Raw genomic sequence first — 18,612 nt, 5'->3', positions numbered from 1 at the left:
AGATTACCCCTCAAGGTCAAGTTTACTCATCAAAGTTAGTACATAAAGGTAATATTGGGGTAAAATCCGGTATTTCTGGTGCGCCATGCCAGATGCTACCCCCAAAAAGTTATTTTTTTCCATTATAAGTTGTAGTTGTATATATATCAATGTTTCACAACTCAAAACAGTAGATTGTTTATTATAAACAACAAACTAATACAAGTCCAACTTCAACAACAGTAAACAACAGTAGGGGACAATGTAATCAAAATAGTTACTCCGTAAAACTTGCTAAAATCAAAAAGTTAGATCACAATGTTGTCTTTCACATTCTTTGTGTCTCCATCCCTTGCAAGGTGTGGAGTTACTGGCTGTCATCTTCATTATTAAGGCACCCACCTTCGCATTTGCAGAGGATTGTGCATCGGACACCGATACAGTGGCATTTGCACTTTCCCATGCATCCCTTGAGGCAGCCACAGCGCACAAGAAGGTCACATGCTGCTGATGCATCACTAAGAGTGGTCCACAGTGGTTGCCATGTGCCAGTGCCATCTTTGTGCCAGCCCCACTCACTGAAGTCAGGAATTTCCTGCTGGACCGAGGTTGCCTGATTCCAGTAGAAACTTGCCTGCAGTAGCGCTCGCTTGACATGCTGGAACAGTGCAGCTTGGGTAGGTGGGAGGTTTTCCAGGGATCTACTTCCAGTGGTGAAGAGGCAATGTCTGGCCTCATTGACACCAGCTGCACCACACCCCTTGCTGTACATGAGCACGACAAATCGTTCAATGTTCTGCATATGCACAGACTCAAGACTGAAGAGGTCAGGGGTGTTTGTGAGAGCAACTAGTGTGTTGGTGAGGTCTGGTATGCTTCTCCAGGCTGCCCAAGCTGTCTTCTTGCCACATCCAAGAAACTGGGAAGTTGTGTCACACCCTGTTAAGCTGTGGAAGAGGGGTAGTGCCAATGACTTTGATGGACCGAGATCAGAGTAGATGGTATGGACTGGTATGTCACGATATTTTCGACCAGTACCGAAACCCACCCAGAGCTCCGTTAGGCCAAGGGTCTCGAAAAACCGGATTGCCAAAATGACAACATCGCTGTCTACGGTGCGAACAAAGGCTGTTGTATGACCCTGCTCTGCTGCATGTGCCAGATGCAGGAGGATCCTGGTGTCTGCCTCAGAATGGTTGCACTTCTGTAGTTTTGTGACATCACAAGGCATGTTGGAGAGCACAGTCTCAAAGTGGGTAGTCAGAAGGAGCTTTCCACGCATGTCATTCTTTGAGATCTGTGTGCTGATGAATGAGAAGAGCTCCTTTTTGTTGTCCTCGTTTTTTAGGAAGCCACTCCATTCATGCTTAGGGATTGGAGTGCTACCATCACCGACTTTTGTCCGTGAACCATTCCCACGCCGTTTCTGTGTAAGATATTTTAGGTTATTTTCCTCTGGGTAGTTGTCCCATACAGCATCAATGCGGTGGGTACTAGTTGTCATTTGGGCCTCCAGAAATGGTGTAATGTTGAGCAAGACATACTCGCTGAATGTCTTTGCTGTTGTGGGGCGCACCATGTGGATGACTGCTGCCATATCCAACACCACAACGGTAGATTGTTTGGCAGAAGCTGCACGACCTGTGCTAGCATTGAGGCATTGAAGAATGTCAGACTTTGTCCCAGATCGCAGAGACCCTCTGTCCGCCAGGCTCGGTGGCTCTCTCTGATTTTCGAATTGAAAGAAGTCTGTCATGTCAGCATTGGGACGTGACTGGAGTGAAAGGAACAGTTGTGTGATTAAAACCATGTTCTGCTTCTGTATGCCACCGTCCTTTGTACCTTTTTTCTTGGGGCCAGTTCGGTTGGCGAATGTTAGCATGTTTTTCCGCTTGACGGTATCAGATACTGGTACTGAAGCCATTTCCAATCTTTCCTTGACATATGCTGCATGAAGGGTCTGGCCGGCTTCATGGATTTGAGATAAAGAAGCAACAACTGCCGGCTCCATGACATTCTGTGTATCGAGTGCAATAAGCTCCTGGCTTGTAGCAAGGAAGGGGTTGCCTAGCTGCTGTACCACATCGATGAACGAGAGTACATCCTTGCGAAACTTTACTTGCAAGTTATGTCCTTCCTCATGATGAGCAGTGGATGACGTTGGTGGGTCATTGATGGCCTCAAACTCCTCAACTATCCGTGTGCAATCAGGTCCAGCCAGCATAAACAATGTAAGGGCTTCAGGATTCTCATAGAGTCCAACGGCTCCGCCATGCGCCTGGAGGCTTTTGTTGGACTGCTCATGTGCTTGGTCCTTGGCCATGAGGCTGAACTTTCTAGCTGATTTCTGCACAACAAAGTTGCCTTTCATGAATTCAGCATGTACTTGAGGGTGTTTATCAGCTATCTGAACCATGTCACGGACATGGACTGGCATCCAACGTGCGTAGTTTGTGTGGTCCAGGGCGTGAAACCAGCCGCAAAGTTCGTCACATGCTTGCACATATAGTGGAAAGTCCCCTTCCCGCAGGGACCGCACAAAGCGACACATCAGAAGCTCCAGCTTCATTATGGTTGACCAGAACTTGAACTGGGGAACAGTTTGTGAACGTTGATCCCACATATCAAATGACTCAGGTGGGCCCATTATACTCTCACAATACTCTGCGTAGGCGGTCTGTTTGAGCTCATAAAGTGACATGAGAGAAACTTGATGGGCATACCTTGTGCGTTTGATGTGATGCTCATTGAGCGCAGATTGTGCGCGACCGGATGTCAGGACCTCAGCCTTAGCGAGGATGGTGGCCCACCCGGAGTCGAGCAGCAGCTTCCCAATCATTAGGTGCATCTTGTCTTCAATATGCAGCGCACCCATCATGGCAACCAACTTGTCTTCTCCCAAAGTGTTGGGGTATTGCCATTGGAGCAGTTTGATGATAGCAAATAGTGGCTGATCTGCACCGAGTACGCTAGTCTGGCCTGGGTTGAGGAACTCTGTGCCTTGCATCGTCAGCTCCATCGCGTGCTTCATTGAAGATGCGGATGCGGCCTTGTCTGGGAATAGGGGGTAGATGCCGATCTCAGCTGGGGGCTTCACTGATTGCTCGCTGGCTAGCATAGAGTTGTATCCCGACCAAGTGATGATGTCACCCTCTGCTAACGTGCCTTGCTTCAGCACACTGTTAACGTGTGCCATCCATACCTCATCCTTGACCGTGGCACCTTGCACATCAAGCGGTGGTCTGACTTTGCTGTTGCCATATTTTGGTGCAAAGACATCTGTTTGAGTAAGTTGGACTGGGGGCTGGATCACGTAAGAGTCTGGTAGCTTTGGAGTCGACGTGTCAGAGGGGTCAAGCTTAATTGGATCCCGCTTCACACCTAGGTTCTCATGCGAGAGATGGTTGGTCACGCTAAGGGCATATCCGTGGAACTCATCAAGTGAGAAGTTGCCCTGAGCCTTGCTGTCTAAATTATCCACATCATGGGTGGTGAAGACATTGAGACGGCTGTTGGTTGGTAGTACCACTCCATCTAAGACATGGCGAGCACACACCGCTTGAGCAATACCTCGCTTAACTTGCATGACCCGTTTGTATGATACTGACATGCCTTGAGCATGTTCAATATCAATCTGTTTTTTGTTCCGTCCATGTCCATGCAGCCTGAGGCCACGATACAGGGGGAAGGGGGTTTCTCGCTCCTTGTTGTGGCGTATTGTATCCGTCTTCACAGCGTGGTGTGTACCCTTACTAGTATTGTAGATAAGCAGTTGTGAGATGTTGCATGCAATTCTCTCCCTTGCATTCAGATTGCTGTCTTCACTAATCTTCTCAAGAGCTGATGGGCCCTGGAGCACTACATTGAAGAAACTCCTCATCTCTTCACTAACTGGAGCTGTGAGGCAGTTAGCAGGAAAGGAGCCATCAAAAGGCAGTTGACTCTGTATAAAGTTGTGCATCATCATGGCAGCCCGCATGAAAATAAGAGCATCTTCTTGACCAATTTGTGCGCTATATGTCTTGGCAAGCTCATCAGCAACCTTAAACTTGTGAGATAGATAAATATCCTTCCGGCCTTACTTTCCTTGGAAACCTCAACCCATTCAGGTAGAAACTTGAGAAGGTGATCCTTGAATCGGGTTGAGTGTGGCACTTTTTCATCTTGGCATTGATGACCTTGATCACTCGTAAACTTTCGATACATATTGCGTAGCTCTGAGAGCTTGAATAAAGTGTTCTCTGAATGTTCGATCAGGGCTATTATCTGAGCGCAGATGATCGTATTGAAGGGCGAAGGTGCAGGCCGCACCGAATCACGTTTCTCAGTAGCGATAGCGGTGTTTCTTAAACTTACATAACAGTTATGGTGAGTATGGAAATCAGCCGCATGTGCATCAGAAGCTGGGGCAACTAGTCTGCCAAGTAAAGCAAAGTTTTGTTGGTCTTCGCCCAACTCTTTAGATTGTTATCTACATCATCAGATGTTGCCCTGTGGAGGTTAGCTGGATCCACGCCCTCACAGATGATACAATATTTGACATTGCCTTGTTGCTGAAAATTCCCAGATGATCTGAGTTTTTTGGGACTAGGGCCAGTCTCTGCACTGGGGGCAGCTTCTTTGTCTTGCTTCTCTCTCGCCCGTTTAACCCGAGAACTACTACAATAAAGCCTGCACGTTTTGTGATACACAGCCTTATGCAATGTAAGAGTTGCTGCAATGCCTGAACCATCATTCAACTGACTAATCGTGACGTTACAAGGAAGATCATTGGCATTGATATCATTGAAGTCTTTTAGATCCCTCTCAAGTGATACAAGTCCCTCTGTCTTTGGAGTTGTCAAGCTTTCTCCAGGTTTGACCATTTGACAAAGACAACAGAGTTCCCAGTTCATAATTTTGATAGAAGACATGCTTGACTTGACACTCTTGTTCTAGTCCATTATGATGATGTAGGCTCGTCGACACAAAGAACTTTCACTTGCCATCCCGTCTTATAGGTGACATAGCAGGCACCTAAAAACAAGGACATAGGTTTGGTATCAACGTTGGTTGGGACCAGAGAGCAGAGTGCACATGCAAAAATGATAGCAATATTAGTATCCCCAGGACTTCATTTAATTCACTTCATATCATTGTTCTAATTTATTGATGACTTTATTTGGGCAAAATAATGAATTAATAATGACATTTCTCAAAATGACATTAGTTATCTTATTAGCTGGCAAGTGTACAGGCAGATTAACCTTAGCTCAGCAAGATATCATTCACCAACAATCACTGAGCTAGCTAGCTTCTAATCTCTGAGCAATTGTTAGCTAATGTTAGTCAGAGCTAATATAGCTAATGTTAGCTAGCTTGAAAACATCAACTACATGTTCTTTGACAGTATTCACACCATGAAACTATAACAGCACACTAATTTCATTATGTTGTCTATCAGAAAATGCATGCACTTTTGCTAACATTACAACTTACCTGTCTTTTGTATGTGGACCATGAATCACCAGTACAGCCTCATTAGGTTACCTTCACCTGGTTTAACTGGCAGGCTGATTCAGCAAACACAGCACATGTTGTTACTGTTTGACTCCTGCCTTGTCTCTCAAACAAGTTTGAAAATAGGTTAAATGGCAAAACATTATTTCCAATAAATAATGATACCATTTTATTTTTTATGACACAAAATGACCTTTATGTTAACTTGGAGGGGTAAACTTGACCTCATATCATTGAGATGAAACCAGAATCAGATTGTTTTGAATTGTGAAATAAAACATTGATACATACAAGTATAGCTTATAATGAGAAAAAAAAATGGGGGTAGAATCTGGCATGTTGCACCAGAAATACTGAATTTTACCCCGATATTACCTTTATATACTAACTTTGATGAGTAAACTTGACCTTGAGGGGTAATCTTGACCTCAAATCATTTAAATAACACCAGAATCAGATTTTACGGCCCAGAAAACCCCTAAAAAGTGGTATCATTTATGATTCTAGGCCTTTTTGTTTTTTTCGGGTGGCAGCCATATTGGATTGCGCAATATGGCAGTACCATGGGGCGCCAATCTTGGCACCCATCTTAAAATGATTAAGTACGGTATGGACAACATCTGTGCCAAATTTGGCGAATTTGCGAGAATCTGAACCAAACGGTCCTTTTTTCCCCCCTAGGCCCCCAACTAAATCCCAGTGCTCATGTGTTTCAAAGTTCCAGTTCAATAAATTGTTGTTCATCTACAGCTTGTTGCATTATTTCATGCATTGATATTATCAATAAGACATAATATCTAAGCATTTACAATGTAGACTTGACTGGCACATCTTTTAAATCAAGTAAGTAGTCAGGTGTCCTAGGGGGTTGTGTGTGTGTGAGGGGAGGGGGGCGGAAAGCTTCAGGGGCCTATAGATCATCACTTAATATGGTACCTGGAAAATCAGGAGGTAGCATGGAAAATGTTTTCAAGGCAAGCGTGGGAACCCTGTCACAGTGTCACCTACTGTATGCAGAAGTATTATTTTAAGCAACACATTAAGTTGACTAAAACACTCGAGACAAATGTAATTAAAGTCAGATCCACTCGTGTCTTAGACGGGGCAGTGATATCATAAACCTGTTAATGTACGCATTCAAACACTTTTTCTTTTACCAGCTGTATTCACCTTGCAGGTGCAGCTATGTGGCTTTTATCCTGGATAAAGTGTTTAAGTCATGGATGTTTAAAGTTTAACTTCTTCATATTTGTCTAATATTATAGTTGACTTTTCATTCAGGAAGTATGACGCTGCGCTGTCAGTACGCTTCTCCATGTTTGTGATTGGTCGATTGCTCCGAATACCACCCCTTTCATGTGAACGCGCTCCTATCTAGATACGGCACGGCTGGCTTGAGTTAAGGAGTTGATAACCAGCGTTGTAGGACAGCTTACCAGAGCGCGTTTGTTTTGGATTAGGCCAACCGGCTAACTCAAACATATCCAGGTTAGGTTGAACCGGCTTCGTCGTACAGGCCTCTGGAATACAGATCAGTTTGTTGGTAAATTCATATTGGTGGGACACTTGCTTTTATTATGTAAAGTATTCTCTGAAGCTAAAGATGTCCCGATCCCCGATCACGTGATTTTCAAAAGATCGGAATCGGGAGGAAAAAAATCGGGGATCGGGATTTTTCTTTTTCTTTTTTAAAGTTTTTTATAAATACTTTTTATTTTATTTTGTATTCAATGTTACAAAACAAAAATGACCATGTTCAAGTCTTAAATTCATCCTGAGGCCTTAGTTTTGGTTTCAAATTACAGAACATCATGTATGTGTTGCTTCTTTGGGGCTTGTTTTCATAGACCTGGTTGCTTATTTCTCTCAAATCTGGCAACAGAGTGGGCAGGGCGCGGTGTCTAATTGTAGCAGTAAGCTAACGATTACTGAAAGCTTTATTTTGTTTTGATCCAATGCTGCACAACTGAACTGATCCAATGCTGCTGTGAAAGAAAGAAGCTATATCCATGTTGGATAGAATATCCAATTTAAATAAAAAAAGAACCTTAAGGGACAACTTGAATGCTTTTTTTTGTCTTAATGCAATGCATAAAGATCGGATCGGGAAAAATCGGTATCGGCAAATTGTCAAAATCAAATGATCGGAATCGGATCGGGAGCAAAAAAAGGTGATCGGGAAATCCCTATCTGAAGCCTAAAGTGATTTAAAATAAATGTTATTGTATTGTTGTTGCAGCAGTTAAGAAGCAGTTAAACATAAAATAAAACGTTATTGACTGTTCACATGAACATTTGTCTTGCATTACCTGCTTCAAACTAAAATAAAGAAACATAAAAACGGCATAAAAACGTCTGTCAGATCACCCTCCGGCAATCAAAAATACATGAAACAATACAGCAACATCTGATCAAACTCACCTGTTTGATGGTGAAGTGTAGAGGTGCCCCTGCGGAAGGTTCCTGTTGTTAACAATCTGTGCAAGCCATTTCTTTAAAAAGGTATTTCAAAACCAACTCTGTTTTAAATCTGTGATAACTAGCTTGCAGTATTTTCCATCCCTGTTTTTACTGGGCAATATGGCAAAAGTTGGTTGTGTAATTGCCACCTGTTGATCAGGGAAACAGTGTGATGCCATTTTTAGGTTTGTGTATAGTGCACTTGCACACACCGTACACACAGCACCACCCTTAGAAAAGCAGCTCCATAGCTCTATTAGAATTCTAAATCTCTACAGGGAAATTTGTATCTATACTTCAAACATGATGTCAAGACCTTTTTGTGTATTGTAGGACCCCCAGGGGCGCCATGTGAAGACCTACGAGGTTTCTCTGAGGGAGAAGGAGTTCAACAAGGGCCCCTGGAAACAGGAGAACGTGGAGGCAGAGGCGTCCATGGTCATCCCAGGTAATCAGAGCATTTACTCTGCTGGACATCATTGAGTTAGTTAGTTAGTTAGTTAGTTAGTTAATCAAGCGAGAACGAAAGTGCTGCAAATTATGTTATTCATCCTCAACCTGGATTTAATTTAGAATACATTTTCTATATGAATTGTAAAGATAAAAGTCTTCATAAAGGAAACAATCAGTCTTACCCATTGGTCAAACAAAAAAAGCAGTTTTAAGGGCAACTTGAGATGTTCAGAGTTATTTTCTTTGTATTTAGCTCAGGCTATCTTGTTGTTGGGAAAAGTCAGACAAAAGTATTAACAAAACAAAGAACGTACATTTGGTGCCTTGGGAATATGGATGTAATTAGTATTCTTGATACCTCTGACAATTCAAATCGGGTATTTTTATACTGATGTTCGTTAAGTTGCTCTGTTCCTATCTGATAAACAAATAAATGAGTCAATTAAAAAACGATAATACATCCTCCTCCGGAGCCCTCAGCATTGTAGATGAGTTGAAAGGATGGATGGAGTTAATATATTGATGATGAAAATATTATTTGTTGCGCCCTTACTTAAGCGTATCTTTGTTTCAGACTAACTCTGTGTCATATGTCCTCGTCTGAACAAAATGAAACTGACTCTCTTTCCTTTGTGCTTGTTTTTTAGTGCCAGAGCCATTTGGTGGAGCTATAATCATAGGACAAGAGTCCATCACCTACCACAATGGAGACAAATACTTGGCCATTGCCCCACCTACTATCAAGGTAAAGGCATCAGAATACGGGTTAATAGATAATCCAAGGTTTTTATCATCCGTGTTTTTAAATACCGTAATTTTCGGACTATAAGGCGCACCTGAATATAAGCCGCAGCAGCTAAATTGAATGATGTGTACATATATAAGCCGCACTGGACTATAAGCCGCAGGTGTTTTAATGTTTAATTACCATATGTAAGGGTTCGTGAACAGAGGGGATTGTCCGGAAAGAGATGGCTGTTTGAGGAAGCTCCCATTTATTAACATTTCAACAAACAAGTTGCATATTTGCATAACGTATTCAAATGTTACTATTTAGTGCAATAGTAGCTACAGAACATGTGCTGTGCTGTGTAAACTGTACTGTATCAAATAGCGTTTCAGACACACAAACTTTTCAACTTTCAAACTTAAACGGTGCGTTCCCAGCGCACGTTTAACACCTTTGCACAAACTGTCTCGCTCTCGTAATGTCTGTCTGTCTTGCTCTCGTTCTGTCTCTCGTACCACTCTCAGTTCCACTTTTACTTTTGCGCGCTACCTGTCTCACTCTTTTCCGGCCTCCAGCTTTTCCTGCTGGAGCCCGCCGCTTAAAGGTGGGGGGCGCGGACTGGCCATAGAGCCCATAGAGTTAAAGGTGGTGGACTGTAACCTGTAAAATCCATAGATTTAGGAGGTCCCCGAGCGGCCGTTCGCTGTAAAATTCCATAGATTAGCCGCACCGTTATATAAGCCGCAGCGTCGAAAAATGGGAAAAAAGGCGCGGCTTATAGTCCGAAAATTACGGTAATAGTTTTTCCCAGCTCTTTAGTTTTAGATTATATCATTCCGCTGGCATTGTGTAGAATTGGTGGATATAGTGTTTAGTAACACGCCATAATGTTATTTCCACACCGATTAAAGTTTGAGATATGCCAAGCAAATTACAGATCTAAAGCCCCAAGTCATAAAGCATCTACAGGCGTGTAGGATTCTGTGGGAACAAATGCAAAAACAGTGATGTATGGCCATGTTACTTTTGTTAGTCATTAGGATTGGACTGTCATCCTTTTTCAAATAAAGTCAAGTCCAGTTAATAATAGGAGTGTTAGAGAGCCTCCAGCTAAATGTTGTCAAATGAAACTGAGGCTTTGTTGGAAATTGAGTCCCAGTTGCATAACTCTTTATAATGAACAGAAATTAAAATGGTGGTAGTAAAAGAAGTCCTCTTCATCTTTTTGTGCGAACATTTAAATCATATTTTGCTACGTTTAGGAGCCTCCGAGGTGTACGTGTTGGAGTTTATTTGTTATGAATCTTGTGATTGATGTTGGAAGGGGTTTCTTAAATGCAAGTTTTTAAGTGCTGTGATGATGACTTCAGCTCCCCATGCACCGCTGCTTTTAATGTTATCCTATCAAGATTAAGTTGCAGCCTGTACGGCTCTGCTCACATTTAACAAAGCTCAGGGCCTTATGGAGCCGCTTCATTGCATCCGCCGTCTATAATTAGAGAATGTGCTCTCACCGTCTCGCTGCTTTCTGGTGCGACGTTCTCATACATTTTGGAAAGAGCATTTCAAGTTTCTCAAACGTAGTAGGATTTAATTAAGAGTTACAGTCTTCATGATAACATAATGTCTTTGCAAGAGTTTTTTGCTAAGTTGAAAATGAACCTATTGGTCTGATGTAGGGTTGATTTAGATGTTTTACTTTTTCTAAATAACGTGGTCACTTTAGAAGGTACGGTAATTACAAAACCTTCTATGCATTTCAACATTTAGATAATTAGAAAAGTATGTTTCCTATTATAGATAACATAGAAAGATTAAGATATTTTAAGTTGTTTTGCCCAATTAGGGCTGCTTCATTTAAACTGAGGTAATCTGTAATCGTCTGATATAGTTTGTAGGGAAACTGGGACACACTTTACTGCAAGAAATTACTTTCTTTAACTTAACAGGTGTCATATGTTTGGTTTTGAAAATGTCCCAAACAGCTGTTTCCACCCCTTTTTATATTCACTTTTTAGTTTCATCCTCTGTATTCCCCGTCCAGCAACTATATGTCGCAGATGGGGAAAGTTTTAAAAGTGAGCCTTTTTTAGTCTTCTAATAGCTTGGACGTACAAGGCTGTGACAGATTTGAATTCTGCTCCTTATGATTGTACTTTGAATATAACTGTGTGTTTTAAAGTGTCTGTAATAGCCTCTCATAAAACAGTGCTTTTTATCACAGTACAGGAAACAGCCACTTTCAAACTACGCTTTATTATTTCAATAAAACAAGGGACTTTTCTTATTACCACAAGGTTAATAGACATGAACGTAAATTCAAAGAAAATATCAGTTAACTAACTTAGTAGAAGCTGCCATAACATTCTCCATTGCTTTATATGGAGTGTTTTTCCACTGCACTACAAAGCTGTCCTTTCCACGACCCTAGCAACACAAATTAAAATGCATCACACACTTAGCCTAAAATGTTTCCAAGCTGACAGTTGTCTCATTGTTGTCTCGCGGCTCATCTCTGTGTCCTGCTGATTGGTTTTGTCTTTAAAAGCCCCGACCAACTTGCACGCTAACACCGCTCATGAATGCTTCGCAAGCTGTCGTGTGTCTGTCGCAGCTCTGTTTCCACAGTAGCATTGCTCCACTGTTGCTCAGCAGACGTTTGAGGACAGAGGGGCATCTATTGTTGCAGTGTGACAAACTCAAAAGGAAGTTTCCTTTTTTTCCCCACACAACTACTGTTACATTAGTATTCATCTGAAAAACGCACTTCTTTCAGCTGTGCCAAGCACACAAAAGCATCTCTTCTGATGTATAACAACATGTTTGGCAGCTAATTAATAAATTGCCACTCATGAGCACAGAAGTGGAACACAATTGTGAAACACCAGATTCTGCTAGCATGTGCTCAATGTGTCTCATATTTTATTGGTCTGTGTTTCGGACAGCAGACTGGTTCCGGTTGTTGAGTCTAACAAGCTAATTACCTGCCATTCAGCCGACAGAAGGAGGCTAGATGATTGTGAAAATAAAAGGGGATCCACGGTTTAACAGAAAATGTAAACAAAACCACAGGCAAGAAAATTGTTTTTTTTAATGTGCGATCAAGTGAGAAATTGACTTGGCTTGTACTGGAGACAACAGCAATAACAAAAGCTTCTTTTGACGGTAAAGTAGGAGAAGCTTAGTCACCCTGCGTGATTTTAATGCCAATTCCTAACATAACTACTGTGTTAAAGAGCTGATAGTGGAGACGGAAGACTTTGGCTCCAGTTTAAGGCACATAATATATTGTTTTTGTTGTTATTTACATGTCATATGTAATGGTGATCTATTGCTGTTTGATCACCACGTTAATGCAGCGGCTTGGCTCCATGGCCCTTTCTCATTTCTCTAATTCCCCTCCTCGACTCCTCTCCTCGACTCCTATCCACGTGTCTTAGTTCCGCCCACAGGAGATGCGAGCGGAGGAGTCGAGGAGGGGAACCGAGGAGAGAGGAGTGGAAGCAGCAGGCAGTTAGAGAAATGAGAACTCCTCTGAGCGGTCATTTTAAAGAGACGTCCGCTGTACTGTACAACACACACCTACAACACACACTCTACAACACGCACCTACACACTCTACAACACACACCTACACACTCTACAACACACACCTACACACTCTACAACACACACCTACACACTCTACAACAAACACCTTCACACTCTACAACACACACCTACACACTCTACAACAAACACCTACACACTCTACAACACACACTCTACACACTCTACAACACACACCTACACACTCTACAACACACACATACACACTCTACAACACGCAACTAGACACTCTACAACACACACCTACACACTCTACAACACACACCTACACACTCTACAACACACACCTACACACTCTACAACACACACTCTACACACTCTACACCACACACCTACACACTCTACAACACACACCTACACACTCTACAAAACACACTCTACACACTCTACAACACACACCTACACACTCTACAACACACACCTACACACTCTACAACACACACTCTACAACACACACCTACACACTCTACAACACACACTCTACAACACACACATACACACTCTACAACACACACCTACACACTCTACAACACACACATACACACTCTACAACACGCAACTACACACTCTACAACACGCAACTACACACTCTACAACACACACCTACACACTCTACAACACACACCTACACACTCTACAACACACAACTACACACTCTACAACAAACACCTACACACTCTACAACACACACTCTACAACACAAACCTACAAACTCTACAACACACACTCTACAACACACACCTACACACTCTACAACACACAACTACACACTCTACAACACATACTCTACAACACACACCTACACACTCTACAACACACAACTACACACTCTACAACACACACCTACACACTCCACAACACACACATACACACTCTACAACACGCAACTACACGCAACTACACACTCTACAACACGCAACTACACACTCTACAACACACACCCACACACTCTAAAACACACAACTACACACACCTACACACTAGGCTTGGGCGGTATCATTTTTTTCATACCGTCATACCTTGCTGACATCATAACGTGGTATACGGTATATGACTTGGGTCGACTTGAGCGAGGTGGCGTTCGGCGGCAAATAGATGTTTCGAGAGAGACAGCAAGCGCATTTCGTGGCATCTGCGGGCAGTGGCAAGTACTTCCGGCATCTGCCACGGAGGCCGCTACTCCGTGGTATCTGTGGTATCTGTGGCAAGTATATGCCACAGATGCCACAACTTGCTGTGGCAAGTAAATGCCACAACCATGCCACAACTTGCCGTGGCAAGTATATGCCACAACTTATATATGCCACAACTTGCTGTGGCAAGTATATACCACAACTTGCCGTGGCAAGTAAATGCCACAAGTTAAGAGTAAAGAGAAGGTTTACGGTAGCTGCCACTCGCCTTCCGTGGCAAATGCTGATATTTAAACCCGTATTTATCGCGTAAAATGTCGCTGTTTTGGCATGACTTTATCAGACTGATCTGTACACAAGACTGATGATCTGTTACTGATGGTCCGATCATATTTTTCAAAAAGATTAAACATTATGTTCTATAGATTTTACTTGGAGAACGTGGTTTGTTAAAATAAATAAACGTGCTATTTTTATGATAATACTCAAGATATATTATTAGTAAGTTGACATAAAGATCTAACATTGTTGACCAGAGGTGGGAAATAGGCTAACTTGTATACTCAAGTACTGTACTTGGGATTTAGAAATAGCCTACTTGTACTTTAGTTGAGTATGTAAATGGTATGTTACGTACAGTAGTAGGTTACTTACCCCACTACAATTCAGAGGTAAATTGTGTAATTGTAGCCTACTCCCCTACATTTATTTAATACGCTACCTTTAGTTACTTACTACAGATTCTGATTAATGATGATACATATAATCAAGTCTTAAATCAGACTTTATAGTTACTCCTGGAGTAAATTCACAAGATACCCTACTAGAGTATACAAATTCATTCAAACTAGCTGCACCTTTACCAGCTTTGAGAACACTTTCATGATCAATCATTATAATGAAAACATGTAATATGCACTTTAAGTATATTGTTATGCCAATCATTTTGCGCTTTTACTTGAGTAACATTTTAATCCATGACTTTTACTTGTAACAGAGTATTCCAACATTTAGGTTGGCTACTTCTACTTTTACTTCACACTAGAACCGCCAGGGGTTGCTGTATAGCCTACCTAAAACCACCAACGTGTCAAATGAACAAATGCATTGATTTTCAAGGTACAATGTTATTTTATTTATCATACTAGAACACAATGAGTGTTGCCACTAATCGCCGTGGCATGTGCCTTGGCATTTGTGGCATCTCCCACAAGTATATGCCACAGATGCCACAACTTGCCGTGGCAAGTATATGCCACAACTTGCCGTGACAAGTAAATGCCACAGATGCCACAACTTGCCGTGGCAAGCATATGCCACAACTTGCCGTGGCAAGTATATGCCACAACTTGCCGTGGCATTTGCGCATGCTGAACGGGAGTTGCCACAAGATGCCAGAGTTAAGAGAAGTTTTACAGTAGCTGCCACTCGCCTTCCGTGGCAAATGCTGATATTTAAACTCGTATTTATCGTGTAAAATGTCGCTGTTTAGGCATGACTTTATCGGACTGATCTGTACACAGGACTGATGTGCGATCTCTATTTTTCAAAAAGATAATAAATTATCATTTATATTCAATTTTACTTGGAATAGCCTACGTGGTTTGCTAAAATAAACAAACGTGCTATATCTATGATAGTAGGCTAAACATAGGCCTATATTGTAATAAAAAAAGAAATATTGGCAAGTGAGCGTTGCAACGCAAGCCCTTGGCAATTGTCGCTTCTTGAGGGGAGTTTCCACTGCTTGCTACGATAACCAGGTGTATTCTTACTAGTAAAGACAAATAATTAAAAAATAAATATCTGTATTGACACAGCAACGTGTACAATGGTGTTATTAGACTTGGCTACAGACTTAGGGCAGCACCATGAGAATGATAAATACTTAAATAAACATGAAGAATGTTCTCTTAAGCATGATACTCCAAGCAATCCTCATTTAACCGTATAAAGTTGATTTAATATGTTGAGGAAAGAGGGTTACAATGTAATATAATTACACCCTTGTTAAAACTTTTTTTGTGCATCAGTAAAAAGGTTATATGTCATGCATGCAAATATCAAATCATTGTGTTGCTAATTAACATACACAGATTTTGATATGATACATTGTATTTACTTTATTTATCTAAAATGTTGAAATCTTTGCGTTACAGCAGTGATAAGGGATAGGAAACATAAAATAATAATAATAAAAAGAAACAGGAAATAATTTACACATTATTAGTAGATATTTATCTACAGAGTATCTAAAGAATAAACAATATAGCCTACTGAATATGTAAGAATACACTATAATAAACCATCTTACTAAAACCAATAGAAACATATATTTGTCTTTCTTAACCCTTTCATGCATGAATTTTTTTACCAGGTGTTTTTATTGCTCTTGGGGCATGAAAAACAAGATTTTAACTTTAGTTTATTTTTATCTAGTTTTTTGAAATTTAGAACATTTAAAAATACATTTAAAAAAAGAATTTTAAGGATGATGTTTTATAATAATATATCTTGAGTATTATCATAAAAATAGCACGTTTATTTATTTTAACAAACCACGTTCTCCAAATAAAATCTATAGAACATATAATGTTTAATCTTTTTGAAAAATAGAGATCAGACCATCAGTAACAGATCATCAGTCTTGTGTACAGATCAGTCCGATAAAGTCATGCCAAAACAGCGACATTTTACGCGATAAATACGGGTTTAAATATCAGCATTTGCCACGGAAGGCGAGTGGCAGCTACCGTAAACCTTCTCTTAACTCTTAACTTGTGGCATTTACTTGCCACGGCAAGTTGTGGCATATACTTGCCACGGCAAGTTGTGGCATATATAAGTTGTGGCATATACTTGCCACGGCAAGTTGTGGCATGGTTGTGGCATATACTTGCCACGGCAAGTTGTGGCATCTGTGGCATATACTTGCCACAGATACCACATCTCTGGCATATACTTGCCACAGATACCACGGAGTAGCGGCCTCTGTGGCAGATGCCGGAAGTACTTGCCACTGCCTGCAGATGCGACGAAATGAGCCAGGCCCTACTGTGTTTCGAACGGTATATTATATGTTCGGTGTAAAATGCAGCCCGAGCCGGTAGACCAGGGGTGGGGAACCTCCGGCCTCCGGGCCGTATACGGCCCGCGAGACCATTTGGTACGGCCCTCGAGGTAATTTATAAACGGACGCAAAAAAGAAAAAAAAATTGAAGAAATCTAGACAGCTTTTTCCTGGCAAAGATCAGGGTCATTGAACACAACACGAGCCTAACGTGTCATCACGTGGTATGTCTCGTCTGACAGGGGTGCAGTTCTGAGGAGAGCACCAGAACGCCGCTCCGGCACTTCAGAAATTGCAGTACCCATAAGGAGCCGTACACATGCCGCAGTTTTTGCGTGGCTGTGTCTTTAGTTGAAAGCCCAGTGGGCGATCTGTTCATCTGTCATACTGATCATACAGCCAATAACTTGGTTGTTATTAGCATCTGGTTAGCTAGCTATGCTAACGAATATAAGAAGCTTTTTCTCCAACCAGTAGGTAAAGGCACATCTTTATCATCATCTTTATTGATATCTTTATTTATTGTATCTTTATTTATCTGTTATTATTTTTGTTTTACTTGCTTGTAAGCGCTTTGAGCACCAGGAAAAGCGCTTTATAAATGTAATGTATTATTATTATTATTGATATGATCATTATAGTTATAAAAAAATAAGAGAATAAAGTAAACAGGTATAAAATACTATATGACAGTAAAACAAAGTTGTTATTAATAAACAAGAATACAGTTTGAAAGGGGAGTGATTTGCAGTAGCGTGGCGTGGGGAAAAAATTAGGGGAAGCCAATAATACGTCCTTTCTTTTGGGGTGGGGGGGGGGGGTTTGGTGGTCAATGTAATAACGTAACCAGATGAGTGATTACAGCGCCCGGTATCATTTTACACACATTTGTTTCATACAGATGCAGGACTTACACACGCCTGTTATCTGACCGACGGGTCCGCACGCACTCTCCAGCCCAAACTCTAATAAGCATTCATTCACAAACTAAATCAGGAGACCTTTAACGTTTTACGTCCGGTTCGCTGTCATCAGATTGTTATTTGTTGTTGCTGCTTCAGCGGAAGTTTAGTACAATTATTTTTGATTAAATACTCCAAATCTCCACCCTCCATAATTGCACTTGCTTCAGTTGCTTGCTACTTTCTAACGGCGGTAAGAGTGGTGCAGTGACGCTATCTATCTTCTATCGATTAGATTTATGATTCGAAAATTATAAAAGTAGGGTAGACATGTGGATATTATCCGACTGAACAAAACGTGCATTTACCTAACAGGTTCGTTTTCCACTGACCTTTTTTCGAGCTATTTTCCAAAATCCTATGGAGAAATCCCATTGCTATTTTGTCGAGGGAAACCGAGCGCTTTTGGGACGCGTCACTGCACCACTAAGTTGATGCGATTTGATTGGATCGTGAGGCAAGGGAAGCCAGCCGCCTCTGGCTTCCCTTGGCATGGCCCTGACCAATCACAGGTTGGCAGGGGCATGATGTGAGCCTCATCTGATTGGTCAATCCCTCCATTTTTTTTCACCAAGGGAAGCAAATTTCGGCTGGCCTCCTCTCGCAACAGAGAGTGCAATCTACTGTTTCACCATAACATCTAGAGGGGCGCTGTTTCACTCTTTGTAAAATACTCAATGAGAATGGGGGAGAGACGGGCCGGCAGCAACACACAAC

At 41.6% G+C, this 18,612-nt stretch overlaps 1 protein-coding gene across 1 annotated transcript in view; it reads left to right on the top strand.

The window, feature by feature from the left end:
• The window catches only part of ddb1 (damage-specific DNA binding protein 1), a 68,678-nt gene that overhangs the window by 13,038 nt on the left and 37,028 nt on the right, over positions 1-18,612 (top strand). The window contains exons 5-6 of the mRNA XM_079665978.1: positions 8,272-8,386; positions 9,039-9,136. Coding sequence (XP_079522104.1) covers positions 8,272-8,386; positions 9,039-9,136 — 213 coding nt within the window. The remainder of the gene's footprint in view (positions 1-8,271; positions 8,387-9,038; positions 9,137-18,612) is intronic.

This window comes from Notothenia rossii (genome assembly GCF_949606895.1).
Source record: "Notothenia rossii genome assembly, chromosome: 2".
Taxonomy (NCBI): Eukaryota; Metazoa; Chordata; class Actinopteri; order Perciformes; family Nototheniidae; genus Notothenia; species Notothenia rossii.
Note: the sequence above shows the minus strand (reverse complement) of the source record. Positions and strands in the feature narration are given on the sequence as shown.